Raw genomic sequence first — 18,378 nt, 5'->3', positions numbered from 1 at the left:
CTCCGGTGCCCCCCTAGGAAAATTGGTTCGTACAGCCCCCCCCCCCCCCCCCCTCCCCCCTCCCCCTCCCCCCTCCTCCTCCCCCCTCCCCCCGGGCAGCCGCCCACCGCGGCGAGCGGCGGCAGCAGCAGCAGCAGCACGCGCGCGCACGTGGCGCCGCCCGCCTGCCTGCACAGCGCCTGGAACAAGTGCCATTCGGCCGAGTCAACCTTCCATGACTTGTACGCCTCCCCCGCGGTGATTTGCGCGAGCAGCGGCGGCAGGAAGACCGCGTGCAGCGCTTCGGCGGAGCCGCCGTCGACCGCCGCCGCCATGGCACTCAAGCACTCGATAGCGCGCCGCTGCGACGCAAACCCGTGCTGCGCCGATGACGGCACCGACGCCACGCGCATCAGCGCTGAGTAGAGCAGCAACCCGTTGTCGCCCGAGGCGCAAGCGGCGCCGGCCGACGAGATCAGCTGCCCGAGGAAAGAGCAGAGCCGGAGCTGCGTCGCTGCAAACGAGGCGCCAGCATCGTCGTCCGACGCTCGGCCGGGGACGCAAAAGACAGGCCGCGCCACCTGGAGAGTGCAGGTAGTGTCGCTTGGCGCTCGCGTGCCGGCTGGGACCGAGGCAAGAAGGGCACGGCTTGCGGGTCAGCACCCACCGTCGCGAGCAGCGCGGAGAGGTGCGGCCTCAGCTGCTCGGCCGTCGCGCCGGCCAGCAGTTCGCCCAGGAGGGCCAACCAGCCCGCCCGTCTGCCGATGGCTCCCGCGTCGGTCTCCGCGCCCTCTAGCACAGTCACTGCGGCCGGCCTCATCCGCGAGTGGCCACCCCCGCGCAAGAAATCGGCGCCGCCGCCGGCGGAGTTACCGCCGCACCCGGCGGTGGCGGCGCTCCCGACAAGTGCGGCGCCGGACGGTGCCCGTAGCTGGTCGAGGACGAGAGGCACATACACGGCGAGGTCGCAAGAGCGGCCGACGAGCTGCGCGCAGCGGCGCACCTGCCGAGGTCACATCACGTTGGCCGCTGCCGGAGCGCACCAGGTTTGGGGCGGCAGAGGGCAGAGGGCCGCGCCTGCCGTGCGACGCCCTCATCCGAGTCCTCCACCGTCTTCGAGAGAGCGGCGAGCAGCGGGCCTAGGTGGTCGGTTGCTGCCGGCCCGACGAGCCAGAGCGTGCCGGCGAGCGTGTCCGCCGCGCGAATGCGCGCCTGGATGCGCAGCGTGCTCGTGTTGAGAGAGGATGCTGGGAGGGAGGACAAGCTCGGTCTGTGGGTCCCTCGCGTGGAGAGGGTGTGCCCACACATGGCGGCCGTGGCTAGAAAGGGCGTCGGTGGCTAGGCAGCACCCGCCTTGGCGGTCCAGTCCGACAACTCCTTCAGCGCGGGCGGGAGCAGGCGGTGCAACTCGCAAGCCACCAGTCCCGCCGCGCCCGCTGGCGGCGCGGCTGCGAAAGTGGTCTCGGCCAGCTCGGGCGGAAAAGGCGGCGCGGCGGCGGCGGCGGCGGCGGCGGCGGCGGCGGCTACGCGTGCAGCCCCCTCGCCACGAGCATCGGCAGCTTCTGGGGGCGCTCCGTCGAAGGTCGCAGCGTCGGCCGCCGCCATCAGATCGGGGGCGAGGGCGGCCTACGGGCGAGAGGCGTCCTCGCTGACAGTGTAGAGGGTTCGCCAGGAAGCCGCGAGTTCGGGCGGGCGCCAGCGGCTGCACTCGCTGAGCCGCTACGTCCGTGGAGCCGCCGAGGCGGGCCAGCGAGGTGTGGGCGAGCGAGCGGATCGACTCGACCTCGTCCGAGAGGGCGCAGAGCAGGTGCGGCAAGAGGCGAGCGGTGTTGGCCTCTCGGTGGGGCATCTCGGCAAGCAGCCGCGCCACCGAGCCAACCGCCTGCTCGCGGACCTGCAGCGACGGACCAGCGCGACTGGGAGGCAGGACGAGGGAGTGCGGGAGAGGGCGGGCGGGTGCGAGGCGGGATGTGCAGGGCAGCGCGTGCGGAGCAGGGGCCCACCGAGCTCGCGCGGTCGGTGGCGAGGAGGGCGAGCTGAGGGCCAAGCTCTGCGAGCGCCGACGGCTCCCGCAGCAGCAGAGCCACAAGCGCCTAGGGGAGGCTTCGACGCACGATCTGGGAGCATTCCGACGGCTCGTGCGAGAAGCAGAGGGAGCGCCTCGACGGCGGCGGTCCGGACTCGCGAGTGCTGGTGCGCCAGGGCGGGGAGGAGCGCTCGTGCGAGCATCGCGCAATGCGGCTCGATGTGCTCGGCCAGCACGTCGCTCAGCTGCACGCAGAGCGAGCACGCCGCCTGTCGCGGAGGACGCGGCATGAACTCCTCACGGGCACGCGGCGGCGAGAGCGGCAAACGCTTTGCCCCGCTTCAACGACTGCGGTCCGATCGGCCTCCTCCTCTCCATTAGCTGTGAGGCCCCGAACCGCGCTGCAGCTCGGCAAGAGGTCAATCTCGGCCACTGCCTCTCCTCCCTCGGCTCAACTGGACGCCATCGCCTCATCTCCGCTAATCTCGCCGCCTTTTTTGCGTCGGGAAACGGGTCGGCAAAGCCGGCGCGCAGTGCAGCGGCAATCTCGGGAAGGTAGACGGAAAGTGGCGTGCCGGCGCGGCGCGCGAGGGTGCCCAGCAGTCTGAGCAGCTCGAGCCGCAGCTCCTCGGTCGGCTCTGCCGCCGCCGAGCTCGAGAGGCGCGCTGCAGCGGCCGGCGCGACGTGGGCGAGCGAGGCGCGGATGACCGGCTGCGGCAGCGCCTCGAGGACCGCGGCAGTGAGTGCGAGCGCGAGCTCGCGGTTCTTCTCCACCGGATCGGCGAGCAGCTTGAGCAGCGGCGCGCGCAGCGATTGCTCCCAGAGGGCGGCGAGGGTCTGCATGCCGGCGGCCTCGTCCGACGCCAAAGTGGAGACGGACGCCGCCAGCCGCGTCAGCGCACGCCGCCGCGTGGTACGGTCGTCGTCGGAGAGGCAGTTCACGTCCCGCTGGTACAGTTGTAGCGTGCCAGCCTCCGCGTCCACCTCCATGGCCGCCATTGTGGGCGTTGTGCCTGTTGGAGCTCGAGAATTTTTTGGCGGTCGCAGGACTCCATCCCTCCCTTGGGTTGCGTGTTTTCTTTCTTTCTTTCTTTTACGATTCACGCGACAGGCGAGGCGCGGGCGACGGCTTCCTCAAAAAAGAATTTTACAGTACTTGGCGTGTCCGTTTTATTTTTTTGTTATACACTGGGCACATTTGTTATACACTGGGCACGGGTTGGAGCTCGAAAAAGAATTTTACGAGGCGCACGTTTTCAAGTCCACCTTTCGGGTATGTTCCTCAGAAGGAAATTCAAAAAAAGTTCGCTCCTTCATCCAAAGTGCAAGTGCTCACATCGCAAACCCTGTCAGCAGTCCATCCACCTCCTGAGGGAGGGTGTAGAGGATGTAGAGTGTAGAGCGCTGTAGAGCTGTAGAGATGTAGAGCGCTGTAGAGCTGTAGAGCTCTACATCCGCCGCGGGACGAAGTGCCTGCGTTGTAGAGCGATGTAGAGCGCGATTTTGTTGTAGAGTTTGTTGTAGAGGCTCTACAGCAAAACCGCGGGAAGGCAGTGACTCAAAGAGGTCGAGCCGCACTAATGGGGTGTCTCCGAGCTTACTGGAGCTCTGATGGACGGCCCTGACTATCCCTGACACACAGAGAGTCCACTGTGACGGCACATAACACCCTATAACTGCGTCATGACCAGCCTGCCATGCGTCGCCGGTGCCGCATTCGTCGCTGTGCTTCTTTAGCAGGCGGTGGACTGTCGGCTGCGAGGACGGTCGCATTTGCGGGAGGCGCGAGGCGAGCATTGCTGCGCGTTGCATGCGCCATGACTCGCGCCAGCGAGCGCGTGCGGGAGCTCCTGGCTGAGCGTTGAGTCCAGGCGAGTTGCGCTGGCCACTGTATCGCTACGCCGAGCCGAGCTGACGCGCCCGGAGGCGCCGGCCAGTCGCAGCCGTGAGGCATGCCACAGCAGCAGAGGCACCTGCCACCCATTGGGCGGGCAGACAGAAGGCCAGGGCAGCACTGGCAAGTGCAACGCGCCTCATGTCGGAGAGCGACCGTGCCTCGTTCGCCGCTTATCATGTAGAGGTTGTTGTTGTATGATAGTAGTGCGGCAGTTTGGTCGGAGGGCGCCCGGGTCGCCCAGGAGCGGCCCCGCGCGGGGAGGTGGGTGGAGGGCGGGCACCACGCCATCGGGCAGGCCACGCGGGGACGCAGCCGGGGCCAGCGCGCGGCGCTAGAGGGCCGGGCGCAAACTTGTGGCACCTGCACCTGCACCGGCACCTGGGTGCCGCGAGTTTTGGTGGTTCGAAAAGCGGAGCGCGCAGTCCGTTGTGGCTCGAAACGCGATGCCTCCGCCGGGAGACACGGATGTCGCCGTCAGGAGCGACGAGGCTGGCGAGGTGGCGAGAGCGAGGCGGTCGAGCGTGATCAGTCGCACTCGAATCTGCCCCGCAGTGCAGATGCTACTCCTCGTCGACTGGCGCCGCTTCCTTGGCGTGCTCCCGTTCGTGCCAAAGGCGCTCTCCGCCTTTGCGCCATCGCACTCAGCCACCACCGCCGCCGCCGTGCCAGCCGTGGAGAGCGAGATGGGCAGGGCGCTCTCGCGGCTGCCTCCCGCGGCGCGCTAGCCGCACGTCGAGGCGGCCGTGCTGTCGGTGCTGGAGGACCTCACCGGCGCAGGCGGCCTCACCGCCGACACGCCGCTCATGGAGGCCGGCATCGACTCGCTCGGCGCGGTTGAGCTCGGCAACCAGCTGCGGTCGATGTCGGGCGCGGCGCTGCCGTCGACGCTCGTCTTCGACTACCCGACGGCGCGCCAGCTCGCGGGCTACTTGAAGGAGCAGGCGGAGGATGCGGACGAAGGAGGCAGGGCTGCATCCTTTGACTCGCTGGTGTCGGCCAGGAGACAGCCCGGCGTCACAGACTTCACGCCAGCAAAGGAGCAGCGAGACTCTCTCGCCTCCCGTGAGGACAAAAATATGGTGTGGCAGACGCTGCAAGGGGAACGACGGTTGGAGAAGGTTGCCATGTGGTCATGGCGAAGCTCGTCGCCAGGGAGCGGGATCACCCGTGGAGGTGCAGTGGTTCATCTCGGAGACGAGCTCAACGGTCATGTGCATTTGATACACGGTGGCTTCACGGCGGCTTTGCTCGACGATCTCTTCGGGTGCGATGGCGCGCTCAATAGTACCACGACTCCAGCTCTCCGATCGGGTCGCCGACAGCGGGCTTGCGCGGCGCGCCGCTCGACGGCAGGCTGCTCCCCACCCTTCCAACAGCATCTTCTGCCTCGCTTCTCTCGCGGCGACCGCCTCCTGGGGCCTGCGCCGACCGCCTCGCTTCGCCAGCGCTGCCTACGACTGCGGCACGCACGTCGGCTCGCCGCCCGCGTCGCCGGCGGCGGGCCCGCATAGCACGCCGCTCGTCGGGACGCTGATGTGCGGCTGAGGGACGGCCAAGTGAGCAATACCTTCGAGAGCGAGGACCGCCACCATCGGGTCATCCGTGGCCGCCCCCCCGAGCAGCACCACCAGCAGCGCGCCTATCCACGGCCGAATGCGTGAGCGACCCGCGCGGGGGTGATGGCAACACGCGCATGAGCAGAGGCGCGCAGCAAGAAACCAACGAGACTGCGGCGTGGAGCAGAAGCGCCGGCAGGCCGGCGTCCGGCGGGCCGGCGTCCGGTAGGACGTCTCCTCCGCCACTCAGCTGTGAGGGCACACACACACACACACACACACACACACACACACACACACACACACACACACACACACACACACACACACACACACACACACACTTACACACACACACCGCTCACCCACGCGCACCGGGCCTTGCACTTTAAATGCCGTGGGGCTCCTGTCGTTAGACGTGGAGACGCGAGGGTTGCCCCCCCTTGCCCCACCACCTCGTGTGTGTGGAGAAGTTTACCTTACCTTACCTTACCTGAGGGCGCAACCAGGCCAGCGCCCTTGCCACCCCCGCCCTTGCCGCCGCCGCCGCCGCCGCCGCGGCCGCCGCAACCGCCGCCGCCGCCGCCGCCGCCACCGCCGCCGCCGCCGCCGCCGCCGCCCTTGCCGCCTTTGAGTTTCCCCATGTTGACCTCCTTAGCCTTCTGCGGAGCCTCACCTTGGTCTCGCCCTCTGGTGCACTCTCTGCAGCCGACGGTGCAGCGAGCCGCCGAGCGCTTGCGGTGGGAGCCGTCGCGAGCAGTGCGGGTTCAGCGTCGACGAATTGCGATGCGAGGAGCATACAGGGGAGTGCGACAGCCAACAAACATGCGGTGAGTTCGCAGGGCGATTGATTGAATTCTTTTCCCCCCGGCGCACTCGTGTTGCAAGTCCTTGGCCGGGACGAGTACAGGTATATGGTTGGCAAATCAAGACGAGAGTATGCGGCCGGAAGCGCGAGAGCGCCACCGCGGTGGATTTCCTCGGACAGCCTGGATTTCTTTCTCGAAACAGGAGCACTGCCTGTGTGTGTATGCCGCGTCGTAAACCGGCAGTGTCGGCGCCCGTGCGTAAGCCGCACCGCTTCCGCCCGGGGCAAGCGGCACTTCGCGAGATTCGCAAGTACCAGAGTAGCACCGAGCTGCTGATACGGAAGATGCCGTTTGCGAGGCAAGGAGAGGAGAATCGGAGAACTGAGAGACTGGGACGACTGGACACAAGCAAGAAGACAGTCGGGTATGTTCGTTAGAACCATAAAAGTTAGAGGCCGTCTTCTGATAAACGCAGTACATGGACCCGCGTCACAACGAAGCACGAGAGCGTGCACGACAGAGCGACACGGCGCAGCGCACTGCCGTCCAGCTAAAAAGCGGCGGCCGACGGTTGCTGCGCAATGTGATCAGTTCTAGAGAAGGTACCGGGGCCCAACGGATAGATGAATCCGGGGGCACCCTCCGCTCGAAACCCTGGGCCCTGGCTAGGGGTTCGAGGTGGCCCCCACCCTGCTCCCTGGGGCCTCCCATCAAAGGGACTGCGGCAGAAGACGCCCAATCTTGCACAAGTGCAAGAACCATACGTCATCGCATTCGCCTTCCTGGGAGGGACCCAGTGTGCTGAGTTTACTGTCGTTGCTGTTTCTCGACTGTCAGTTAGGTTAGGTTAGGTAGGAAGGTCAAGAGCAGCCAGGCTCGGACTGGACACCAACGCGGTATGGGTGGACGCTAGACAGATGATGACGACACACGCACGACCGCACGAGCGACACACAGACACAAACAAACAGGAAACAGGCTCACAAGACACAGGATGTTAATCATTAAAAGATGTGGGCGCCTCCCAAGCCAATGGTGTCTAAGGGTCTCTGGCACTCCTGGATGCATGCACAGTCACAACGGAGTAGCAATGTTCGGAAGTGTCCGAGCCCAGCGGTCCCGAGCGGTCCCGAGCCGTCCCGAGTCGCAACCCGAGCGGTCCCGAGCGGTCCCGAGCGGTCCCGAGCGGTCCCGAGTGGCCCCAGAGCACCCCAGAGCACCCCAGAGCCTACCTGAGAGCCCACGGCCGCTTGGCAGGCACTTGCACGAGCCTGTTTCTTGTAATGACTAACATCCGCTGGCTGCCACACACCCTGAGTTGGCGTACACATAACTCAGGGCCACGTCCTCCCTGTCGCCCCCCCCAGCACACACGGTGCCAAGGGCACAAACAAGAGCACAAGTTGTGGGGCGTTTTGTTCAAATCAAAAAAAGAGGCGAGGTGGGTGGGTTGGGAGCGAGGGGGCGGAAGTGTTCAGTGCGGTAGATGGTCAGCTCGGGGCGCAAGAGGTGCCCTGTGAGCCATCCGGCTTACATTTACCCTGCGTTCGCGCACATACATGGAGTGAGTGCGAGGTATCTCGTCTGTCGCCGTCCCAAGCTGTCACTCCCCTCTCTCACGGCCGGGGCGCGCGCGGGGGCGGCGGGTGTGCGGCGGGTGTGCGGGATGTCTGTGGGCCCGAGAGCGATATGCCATGTCCGCCTTGCGTTTGTTTCATAACATCGAAGGCTAAGCTCAAAAAAGAATTCTTAAATACAAGCCTCTCTCACAGCACACTGGCACGACAAGGGCGCGGACTGGCGCGGACTAAAAAAAAGAATTCTTCCCGCCAAGCCTCTCTCACAGCACAACAAGAAGCAAGTCGTCGGAAGTGTCACAGCCGAGCGTCGGAGCACAAGCCAGCCCTATGGCCTCGTCACCCTTCGAGCCCTACCCGGCGCGACTGCGGCGGCTCTTGCGCCGCTGGAACCCGTCCGGCATGCTCGTTTCGGATGCAAAGGCGCACGCGGCGACCAAGCTGCTCTCTGACCCGCGTGCCGCCTCCTTTGCGGAGGCCTCCGAGGTGGAGGCTGCGCGGTGCACCTTTGAGGCGGCGGTGCACCCCGTGCTCCAGCAGCCTGTGCCGTCGGCCTTCCGCATCTGCTCCTTCGTGCCTGTGACGACCATCGCCGCCATTGGGATCTCCTCCTCTGGCTCCGCGGCCGGCACCCTCTTTTGGCACTGGTTCTACCAGTCGCATTCGGCGGCGGTGCGCTACTGCAACTACGCTGACACGTCGCGAGACCTCGACCCGAGGCAGATGACGGCCGCCTACGCTGTCTCGACGGCGAGCGCTTGCGCCATCGGGCTGGGCGCGCTTCACTCTCGGTTGCCGAGGCGGCTCACGCTCGCCGCGCCGCACCTGGCGCTCTGCTTCGCCGGCGGGCTGTCGACGTGGATCAACAGCTGGCGCTCCCGAGAGACGCCTCCGAGAGGCGCCCCCAGAGAGGCGCTCCGAGAGGCGCTCCGAGCGGACCCGTGCGCAGGCCGATGCTCGAGCGGGGCGTGCCGCTCCTGGACGAGTCTGGCGTCGCCATTCCGGGTGCCCGCCGCCTGCTCGCGCGCGCCGCGCCGCTCCCACCATGGTGCCTCTCCCCCACCCACCCACCCACTCATGCGGGGCTGCGAGGCGGCCGCAGGCCTCTCCCGTCGCACACTCTCTGAACCTTCCCGGAAGCCTCCCGTAGGCGTCTCCTCGACGGCGGCCGCGCGGGCGACGGTGGAGCGAGCGGCGCTGCTCCAGGCGGTGCTTGTCCCGGCGTGTGCTCTGCTCGTGCCCACGGCAGTCATCCGTGCCGTGCTGGCGCCGCACCTATGGCGGACGGCGCCGCAGCTGCTGCCGCTCGCCGCCTCAGCGACGGTTCTCGGTTCGGTCGGCGGGCTGACTCCGCTCGCGACCGCAGCTGTGCCCGCCTATGTGTCCCTCGCCGTTGCCGACTTGGAGCCAGAGGCGCGCGAACGGGTCGCGGCCGAGGCAACCGCCGCCGCTGTACGCGGGACGCCCGCCCGAGTCTACAGCGACCGCCCCCTTTACTGAGTGTGTCTGTGTGCTTGGAGCACTTGGAGCGGTGGATTTTCTCTTTTTGCGAGGCCTCCGCAGCGTCGTCGTAGCTCGGAGAAACCCTTCGGGTCGCTCCTCATCGCAAACCCAGTCAGCAGAGTCCTCCTACGGGAATGTCAAATGACGAATGAGGAAAAAAATTTGCTTTTTACCCTGCGAAAGACACTACTCTCCCCCCCCCGTCACTCGTCCCCCTTGGCGTGGCGCGCCTCTCCCCCAGCTCTCGGTATCGCGTACTGCACGAGGCTACCGTGGGCCCCGCCTGCGCGCTGGGGGTTCCCTGCCCTGTCGGGAAGCCTAGCTCTGAACCTGGGGTCGCTACCTAATGCGGGGCTCCTGGACGGGTGATGAAGTTCGCCTTGAATCTCTCGTCTCGCTTTCCCCCCGACTCGCGTCCGTCGGGGGTACTCCCTGCTTTGGCTCTCTGATCTCCCCCCCCCCCCCCCTCCTTCCCTCTCCGGGATGAGAAGCGCGCTGCTGTCCCTAGAGTGGGGTCGGGTGTTGAGGGAATTGATTAGGCCCCATGTTGTCCGCGGCCGCCCACGGACGATCGCCGGAGTGGGCCGAAGGACAGAGGCTTGCCTGTGTGGGGGCGCGCGGGCGCCCACTCAGGCTCGGCCTCCGTTGTCTCAGCCTTCAGTTCACCTCTCCTAGCGCCCGGTTTTGCGTGGCGACCTTCATTTCGGGGTCGAAGGTGCTACACACACTTGCCCCCTGGTGGTCTGGCACTCGGCGTTATCCCTACTGGGGTTAGCCTGTTTTTCTTTTATTTTCTGAATCCCCGCGGTGTTTTTTCTTTCCTGTATTTATTTTTAATTTTAAGAATTCTTTCCTGTCAGTTTTCTTTCGCAAAATCCAAAACGAACGTGGACCAGAAGATTCGAACTCGGGACCGGTTTCACGACAGCAAGTGTTTGTCTCTCGGCGGTGTTTTTTTTCTTCGTTCTGGCAGATGTGAGATGACAGTAAAAAGTGCGGCAGAGGGGTTTCGGTGTGGGGTTTGTGCCCGGGGGGGGCGTCGGGCCTTTCCGGTGTATATATTTTGTATCTGGACAGCACTCAGCAGGAATGTTTGTCTCCGCATCATGTTTTTCTTTTTTGGCAGTAAGCGAGCACACACACACAGAGGCGCAACAGCGTGCACTTACCAACAGTCGAATACGGGGCTGTGTGCGGCAGGCGCGGGCTCGGTCGTTCTCACATGTTCAAACTGCTGCGGTGTGTGCCAGGGGAGGCGCGGCGGCGGGGAGGATTGGGAAGGTCAGAGAGACTGCAGGCGTGCAGAGGCGCGCGCTGCAGTGTCTCTGGTTGGGCTGCTGGCGGAGTGTGCGCGAGACGTCGTGATGAGGCGAGGGGCAGGCTGTTGTTGCGGGGTGCGGGCTGCATCGTTGAGCGCAGTGCGTGCACATGGTGCTGTATGCTGTGTGTGCAGGCAGGCTGACAGGCTGTGGAGCAGACTGAGCGGATGAGCGCGCGTGCGCGCGCGTGCGGGTGCGTGCGTGCGTGCGTGCCTTGCGTGGTGCGGAATCTGCGTCGTACGCGGCGCGTCCTGGTACAGCCGCTTGTGAGATGCCAGGAGCAGTGTGCAGAGCCTGCACAGGGCGCAAAAAGGCGAGGTAGTGCTGGTGAGGTGTGCTGCGGCGCGCGCGTCGCGGCGTGAGTGGATATGCGGCTGCCTCTGGTGGTGCGAGGGGCGCGTGGCTGGTGCGGGCGGCGCGGGACGGCCATGGGGCGCCAGCACAGGGCTTGCGCACATGACACAGGCTTCTGGGCGCTACGCGTGTGTTTGCGTGCGCGCGGGGACGTGTGCGTGGAGAAGGGCATGAGGGGCGCCGGCCGCGCGTGTATTGGCGTGTGAGAGTGCGTGGTGCCCGTAGGGCGGTCAGGTTGCCCGTAAGGCGATCCCTCCATGCGGAGGGTGGACCTTTTCGAAAGAAAAGATCTGACGAATGTGGAATGTGGAATGGTACGCAAGAGCCTCATACACTGAGAGAGAGAGAGAGAGTGTCTCCCTTTTCTCCCAGTAAGCTAAAAGTACGTACACTGAGAGAAAAGGGAGAGGCCGGGGGGTGTGCTCTCAAGTAGAAGTCGACACTGAAAAATCTTGCAGAGGCGGTTAGTGCACCATTGCTAGTCCCCCACCGGGAGGACGACCCCGGCTAGTCGCCGACCACACCCACAAAGAACCCTGCACAAAGATCGCAAGGGCGGGGACCTGTTCCTTTTTACCCATCTCACAGTAGAGAGGTGTCCGTTTTTATTTATTTATTTATTATAGTGGTGCACTCACCCCGAGAAACCCTTCGACTCCTCTCAGCAGTCCTCCTCCTGGGAATGTACGTAAGAGCCACGTGCACGGAGTTCATGGGGTCCCGTACCATGGGGAATCGAGCATGCTCAGTCCCCAATAAAAAATACCGGTCACTCGTGCCTCTGCACGGCCCCGGCCGCGTGCTCCAGATATACATGGCTTGTGTCGTTCTCGCCGCCGCGGGCGCCCTGTTGCGCGGGCCAGGGCCCGAGCTCCGTCCGGCTCTTCGGCTTCGCGGTGGGACTGCTGACGGAGCCATTGGCGGGCTCAGTGGCGGCAGCGGCTGCGCGGCGGTGGCGCTCGCAGCTGGCGGTGATAGCGGTGAGCCAGATCGCAGGTCGCTTCAGGAGGAGCTCACGGCTCGCTACACTGGACTCTCCGCCGGCCTCGATCCGAGCATCGCGGCCGCCGCCGCTGACTTGGCGGCGCGAGTGGTTGACGGGCTGACAGCGACTGCGACGGATGCGGAGGTTGACCAGCTCGCTGCCGAGACGGCGGCGTACCTGACGTCGCACCACCCGGACTACTCGAAGCTTGCGGCGCGCGTGACCGTCAAGCGGATACACAACCACACTAGCGACTCCTTTGCCGACACCATGGAGGCTCTGGCCAACTATCGCCACCCGCGCAAGGGCACTCCCGCGCCGCTCGTGAAGCAAGAGTTTGCAGAGCTGGCGAGGAAGCTGGCGCCGCGGCTCGAGGGCGCGATGCGGTACGAGCGCGACTTTGGGTACGACTACTTTGGCCTCCGCACGCTCGTCCGCTCCTACCTCCTCGGCCTCACCCCGGCGGGGACGCCGCAGGAGCACCGCCTCCCTTTGCCCCGCTGGTCTCCAGACTCCCTCTGCCGCTGCCTCCTGCCTGCCGCTGCCTCCTCCTGCCTCCGGCCCCCCTTCTTCCTGCTGGCTCAGCAGCGCCCCTCGCGCACGCGCCGCAGGAGCGGCCGCAGCACATGCTGATGCGCGTCGCCTTGGCGGTGCACGGCGAGGACGTGGAGGGTGTGCTTGCGGCCTACGACTATATGTCGCGCGGTCTCTACACGCACGCGACGCCCACCCTGTTCAACGCGGGCTGCCCTCGGGGGCAGCTCTGCTCCTGCTTCCTCCTCACCACGCGCGACGACTCGGTCGAGGGCATCTTCCAGACCCTCTCGGATTGCGCCCTCATCTCGCGCTCCGCGGGCGGCATTGGCCTCTCCATCTCCCACGTGCGCGCCTCCGGCTCCTACATCCGCTCGACGGGCGGAAAGGCTCCCCCCCCCCCCCCCCCCTCCCCCCCTTCACCCCCCCTCCTCCCTCCCTCCCCCCCTGCTCCTCCCCGCCGCCTCGTTCCCTCCCCCCAACGCGCCGTGATGACATCGAACGGATTCGGATTCCCCTTAACGATTCGGGCGATGGCTTGACCCCGATGATTTCAACTGTTCGAGACTGAGCGCGATCCACACACACACGCTCACCGGCCCGCGCGCGATGCTCGCCGCCGCCGCCCGCCACCCGCCGCTCGCCCGCCCGCCTCTGCTCAGCTGTGAGTGTGGCGCCGCTCTCAGGCGTGCGGCTTGGTGCCGATGCTCCGAGTCTTCGATGCCACGGCTCGGTACGTCGACCAGGGCGGCGGCAAGCGGCGGGGCGCCTTTGCCATGTACCTCGAGCCGTGGCACGCAGACGTGTTTGACTTTTTGGAGCTGAAGCGCAACCACGGCAAGGAGGAGCAGCGGGCGCGCGACCTGTTCTATGCGCTGTGGGTGCCCGACCTCTTCATGCGGCGCGTCGAGGCGGGCGGGAACTGGAGCCTCTTTTGCCCGTCGGAGGCGACCGGCCTTGTCGACCTCCACGGCGAGAGAGAGAGAGAGAGAGGCGGCGCGCGCGAGAGAGCCGCGCGGGAGGTGACTGAGCCACGGCGCGGGACGGCTCCTAGGCGATGAGTTCGACCAGGCGTACGAGGCGTACGAGCGCGAGGGGCGCGCGGTGCGGGTGGTGCCGGCGCAGCAGCTCTGGTTCGCCATCCTCGAGTCGCAGGTCGAGACGGGCACGCCGTACATGCTCTACAAGGACGCGTGCAACAAGAAGTCAAACCAGAAGAACCTCGGCACGATCCGCGGCTCGAACTTGTGCACCGAGATTGTGCAGTACACTTCCGCCGACGAGGTCGCGGTGTGCAACCTCGCCTCGCTGGCGCTGCCGCGCTTCGTCGACATCGCCGCCGGCGGCGAGCGGTTCGACCTCGACGCGTTGCGCCGCGTCGCTGGTTTCGTCGTGCGCTCGCTCGACCGCGTCATCACCGCCAACGCATACCCGCTGCCGCAGGCCAGCGCCTCGAACATGCGCCACCGGCCGATGGGGCTCGGCGTGCAGGGCCTCGCCGACGTGTTTGCCATGCTCGGCCTCCCATTCGAGAGCGACGAGGCGCGCCGCCTCAACCGCGACATCTTCGAGGCCATCTACTTCGGAGCGCTGCAGGCTCGCCGCCGGCGACACCCCACCGCTTCCACCACCGCCGCCCCGTCACCGCCCGCTGGGCCGCCGTCCCACGGACTAGATCCCCCCCCCCTCCCCCCGAGTGACACGTCCACCGCACGCGCACGCCCACAGGCCTCGTGCGAGCTCGCGGCCGAGCTCGGGGAGTACGAGTCGTACAAAGGCTCGCCCGCGTCGATGGGGCTGCTGCAGTACGACCTCTGGGGCGTCGAGCCGAGCGGGCGGTGGGACTGGCGCGGCCTCAAGGCGAACATCACCAACCACGGCCTGCGCAACTCGCTGCTGCTCGCGCCGATGCCGACCGCGTCGACTGCGCAGATCCTCGGCAACAACGAGTGCTTCGAGCCGTACACGTCGAACCTGTACGCGCGGCGGACGCTCGCGGGGGAGTTCCTCGTGCTCAACCCGCACCTGCAGCAGGAGCTGCAGCGGCTCGGCCTCTGGTCGCGCGAGATCCGCGACCGCGTGATCGCGGCGGGCGGGTCGGTGCAGGGCATCCCCGAGATCCCGCCAGAGACACGGGAGGTGTTTCGCACCGCGTGGGAGATGAAGCAGAAGACCCTCATCGACATGGCGGCGGAGCGCGGCGCCTTTATCGACCAGTCGCAGTCGCTCAACGTCTTCCTCAAGGCGCCCACGTTCGCGCAGCTCTCCTCGATGCACTTTTACGCGTGGCGCGCCGGCCTCAAGACCGGCCTCTACTACCTCCGCTCACAGCCCGCGGCCGACGCCATCAAGTTCACCGTCAAGTCGCAGCAGCGCGCGAACGCCGCCGACTCGAGAGCGGGCGCCGCTGGCGCTCCCGCGGCCGCGGGGCAGACCGGCGAGGGGACGTCGCCGGAGGCCCCTGAGGTTTGCAGGTTGGGGCCCGGGGGACCTGACTGTGAGGCTTGTAGCGGCTAATGCCCCTCTTTTATTGTACACATTGTTGTTTATGCTAAAACAAGGCGCCCCCCGCGGAAATGCTATTACTGTTTTGTGTTTCGCCAATATCCGGCGTGAAGATCTGAGAACAAATATGTATGTGTGAAATATGTGTGTGTGGTCTGTGCGGTGCTCTCACAGGCAGGGGGGCGGGTCGTGTCGGGTGCGCGACGTCACTCTCTCTGAACTCACTCTAGAGCCGTAGAGTCTCTCTCTCTATGTGTGTGCGTGTTCGCGCCGTATTCGGCCCCTCCCGCTCCGGGCCGTCGGCTCTCCCGAGGACAGACGACCGGGGAAGCGGTTCGCCTCTCCTCGTCGGAGTAGTCAGCACACAAGGCGCACTTGCTCGTCGGAATCGACGGAATCAGTAGCACGAGATCTCCTCGTCCTCCTCGTCCGGCCTGGATGTGTTGATGGCGGCGAGCTGCTTTTGCGCAGCGAGCTCGTGCGCGACATTGGAGCCCCAGTCCTTTCCCATCGCGCCGCGCATCTTGTACGTGTCATAGCCGTGCGGGTAGAGCTTGGCCTCGCGCTCCTCCTCCTCGTCCACATACTGTGACCAGTCCACCTTGATTGTCGCTGGCGTCACGCCCGCCACCAGCACGTTCCACCGTCCTATCCGCAGCTTGGAGAGCTCGAGCGCGACTCCGCGGCCAGAGGCTGTCCAGCGCGTCTTGCTCGCATCAATCTGGCTGAAGAGTTGCAATCGGACCTCCAGCCTCCGCTCGTCCGAGTCCGCGTCGATTGCCACTGCGCCGGCGTCCGTGCTGCTGACCGCCACCTCCTCAGGCTCGGCAATCTCGACGTGCAGCGAGAGCCGGTCCGCTCGCTCGGACCAGGTGACGCGCACGCCGGGCGGGATCACCGTGCCGCCCGGCGTCACCGAGGTAGCCGATGCAAGAACGATTGGGGCCGAGCTCGAGGCCATTGTGAGGCGGCCAGGGCGGAGGGGCCACACCACCCCGACTTGGATTCGGCAGGTGGGGTAGGGAGGGGTGGAACTGGTGTATGGTATGCCAACATCTACCGCGGCTCCGCCTGGCGCTGTCAATGTAGACGGGGCGGGGGCGTTCTCGCACCTCGGGCTCAGCGGTCACAGCGGGTGGGTCGGCATAGCGCTGCCCACCGACGTGTCACCTGAGGAGTTGGCTTCGCTCACTCTTGAGTTCTGCCTGCTCGCTGACGCCATGGTCAATGGCGGTATCGCAGTTAGTCCTCCTATGTCCGCCGGAGGCAAAAGCAAAAGTTCCAGACCACATGCACATGCGACACTTCCAGGTCTTTTCTCGTTGTTATTATGGGAGAGATTGCGATCCCCTCGCATGCGACCTTGTTCCCCTCATCCCTCGGGGGTTGGGATAATGCGACACTTCGCGGTCTTTTCTCAGATGCGGTCTTGTTCCCCGCATCCCTCGGGGGTTGGGATAATGAATTCCAAGCACCAAAGAGAGAGAAAGTAGCCGTGGCTAGAAACGCAAGGTAAGGTAAAGGTAAGGAAGGAAGCTGGAAGGTAAGGGGGGGGCGACCCTCGCATCTCCACCGCCCGCGCGGACAGCGGCGGACCACAGCGCTCAGCGGAGCCTACACGCGCCACGCATATGCCATATCAAAGTCGACACAAACAAGCGACAAAAGGCCCGCGGCCACCGCCGCCAGAGAGCAGAGTGGCCAGACCCCACTCGTGAGGGCGAGAGATTTTTGAAAACCAACAAGCAGCAGAGGACGACGTCGAAGCCGCCGCCGCCGCGCAGCAGGTCGGCGAGGTGATCCGCGTCGCCCCACGTGCACGGGGCCACCGTCACCGCGCCCTTTTGCCGGCTGAGCGCCGCATTCCTTCGGATCAGCTCGAGAGCGTCGGGCATGTCGGTGAGCGTCACCGAGGCTGCCCCGAGCGCGGCGCAGACGAGCCCGACGACACCCGTCCCGGATCCCAGTTCCACGACGCGCTTTCCGGCGACCACCTCCGGGTGCTCGCACAGCCAGTTGGAGAGCACCAGCGCCGTCGGCCAAAGGCGGGCAAAGGTGCCGTCTGCGTCCATGACCTCCGGCCCAGCATCCGGAAGGTGCTCGAGCTCAATCGGCGCGCTGAGGGCCGCGTGCTCAAACCGGATGGTGGGCGCGGTGATGAAGTGCGCCATTGGCGTGCGAGAGCAGAGCGTGGAGCGTGTTTTTCTCTTTTTTGCTGTCGGTTCATTAATGGGAACTTGTGCCCGCCTCCTTTACGTACGAGCTCGTATGCCACGCCGCCGCCTGTTTTGGGTCTCTATCTATTTCTTTGTTTATTTATTGGCTACCCGGCCCTGGATGTGCGGTTGCTGACTGCACTCCAAGTGCTCCAAGTGCTCCAGGGCGAGCCTACACACATACACTTGACCCTGTCGTGTGGTGTACCCTGCCCAGCCCCTCTCCGTGTCGCGATGCGCCCCCCCTCCCTCCGCCTCCCTCCCCGCTCCACTGTCCACCCACCCACACCCGTTCCGAGTTCCCTGGTGCTGCATGTGATTTGTGTGTGTACACGCTGTGATTTGTGAGCTATAAGCTGTGAGCTATCACCAGCTAAGAGGGTCCGCCCGCGCAGGGCGCACCGCGCAGGCCTCGAGGCGCAGGCGCATTTTATCGTTGTACCGAGCCGGTGCGGCCCGGTGCCGAGCGCAGGCGGTGCCCATGTCCATGTACCGGTCGCGGCGGACCTCACGACAGCATTACATCCCAATATACCAGCCCCCCTCCCCTCGCGCGCGCGATGGCGCTCCCTCCCCCTTCGAATACCTGCTCTCACCTGACCCCCACGCCCCACCCCCACCACCCCCCACCCCGCACGTCAGCATACGTACAAACTCGTCTCGTTGTCTCTCATCCAACTCTCCAGATCCACGCCGCGCCCTGCCCCTGCCCCCCGGCCGACTCAGCGCGCGGCCGCCTCAGCGCGTTGCCAGCGCGCGGCCGCGACAAAGCGACCCATTAGCTCCTCAGCCGAGCGGGCGGTGCTGCCGCCTTCCTTTGCGGCGAAGCGCGCGTGGATCGCGGGCATGGACTCGCGGATCGCCTCGCTAAGGTGCTGCTCCTCGGCGCCGGGCCCGCAGGCGCCGCCTCGATCGCACCGCCTCGCTGGCTCGATGGCTCCGCTGGCTCGGCCGCCTCTGGCTCGGCCGCCTCTGGCTCGGCCGCCGCCACCGACGACGACGACGGCTCCGCCGGCTCCGCCGCTGCCTCCTGGCGGGGCGGCACGCGCCGCCAGTCGGTGCCCTCCTCGCGCCACGAGATCAGCCCGCGCACGAAAGAGAGGCGCTCGCCCGGTACG

The 18,378-nt window shown here is 65.9% G+C and overlaps 6 protein-coding genes across 6 annotated transcripts; 3 read left to right on the top strand and 3 right to left on the bottom strand.

Annotated features, from left to right (window-relative positions):
• Positions 1 to 996: 996 nt before the first annotated feature.
• EMIHUDRAFT_98527 (hypothetical protein) lies at positions 997 to 3,004 on the bottom strand (the record flags this gene model as incomplete). Its single annotated transcript, XM_005787896.1, has 5 exons — positions 997 to 1,191; positions 1,703 to 1,873; positions 1,983 to 2,072; positions 2,161 to 2,274; positions 2,462 to 3,004. 5 exons carry the CDS (start codon positions 3,002 to 3,004, stop codon positions 997 to 999), a joined length of 1,113 nt encoding a protein of 370 aa, XP_005787953.1.
• Positions 3,005 to 6,488: 3,484 nt separating this feature from the next.
• Positions 6,489 to 6,704, top strand: EMIHUDRAFT_63211 (hypothetical protein; the record flags this gene model as incomplete). The annotated part of the gene is made up of 1 exon (XM_005787895.1): positions 6,489 to 6,704. One exon carries the CDS (start codon positions 6,489 to 6,491, stop codon positions 6,702 to 6,704), a length of 216 nt encoding a protein of 71 aa, XP_005787952.1.
• Positions 6,705 to 8,246: 1,542 nt separating this feature from the next.
• EMIHUDRAFT_449249 (hypothetical protein) lies at positions 8,247 to 9,418 on the top strand (the record flags this gene model as incomplete). The annotated part of the gene is made up of 4 exons (XM_005787894.1): positions 8,247 to 8,701; positions 8,794 to 8,849; positions 8,995 to 9,296; positions 9,398 to 9,418. 4 exons carry the CDS (start codon positions 8,247 to 8,249, stop codon positions 9,416 to 9,418), a joined length of 834 nt encoding a protein of 277 aa, XP_005787951.1.
• A 2,409-nt stretch (positions 9,419 to 11,827) lies between these two features.
• On the top strand, positions 11,828 to 15,096 carry EMIHUDRAFT_449248 (hypothetical protein). Its single transcript, XM_005787893.1, has 5 exons — positions 11,828 to 12,482; positions 12,617 to 12,886; positions 13,226 to 13,498; positions 13,611 to 14,042; positions 14,268 to 15,096. The coding sequence occupies exons 1-5, from the start codon at positions 11,835 to 11,837 to the stop codon at positions 15,054 to 15,056; spliced, it is 2,412 nt and encodes an 803-aa protein (XP_005787950.1). The 5' UTR covers positions 11,828 to 11,834; the 3' UTR covers positions 15,057 to 15,096.
• Positions 15,097 to 15,441: 345 nt separating this feature from the next.
• EMIHUDRAFT_201663 (hypothetical protein) lies at positions 15,442 to 16,005 on the bottom strand (the record flags this gene model as incomplete). Its single annotated transcript, XM_005787892.1, has 1 exon — positions 15,442 to 16,005. One exon carries the CDS (start codon positions 16,003 to 16,005, stop codon positions 15,442 to 15,444), a length of 564 nt encoding a protein of 187 aa, XP_005787949.1.
• Positions 16,006 to 16,648: 643 nt separating this feature from the next.
• Positions 16,649 to 17,215, bottom strand: EMIHUDRAFT_98524 (hypothetical protein; the record flags this gene model as incomplete). Its single annotated transcript, XM_005787891.1, has 1 exon — positions 16,649 to 17,215. One exon carries the CDS (start codon positions 17,213 to 17,215, stop codon positions 16,649 to 16,651), a length of 567 nt encoding a protein of 188 aa, XP_005787948.1.
• Between the last annotated feature and the right edge of the window lie 1,163 nt (positions 17,216 to 18,378).

This window comes from Emiliania huxleyi (genome assembly GCF_000372725.1).
Source record: "Emiliania huxleyi CCMP1516 chromosome Unknown EMIHUscaffold_14, whole genome shotgun sequence".
In the NCBI taxonomy this organism is placed as follows: Eukaryota; Haptophyta; order Isochrysidales; family Noelaerhabdaceae; genus Emiliania; species Emiliania huxleyi.
Note: the sequence above shows the minus strand (reverse complement) of the source record. Positions and strands in the feature narration are given on the sequence as shown.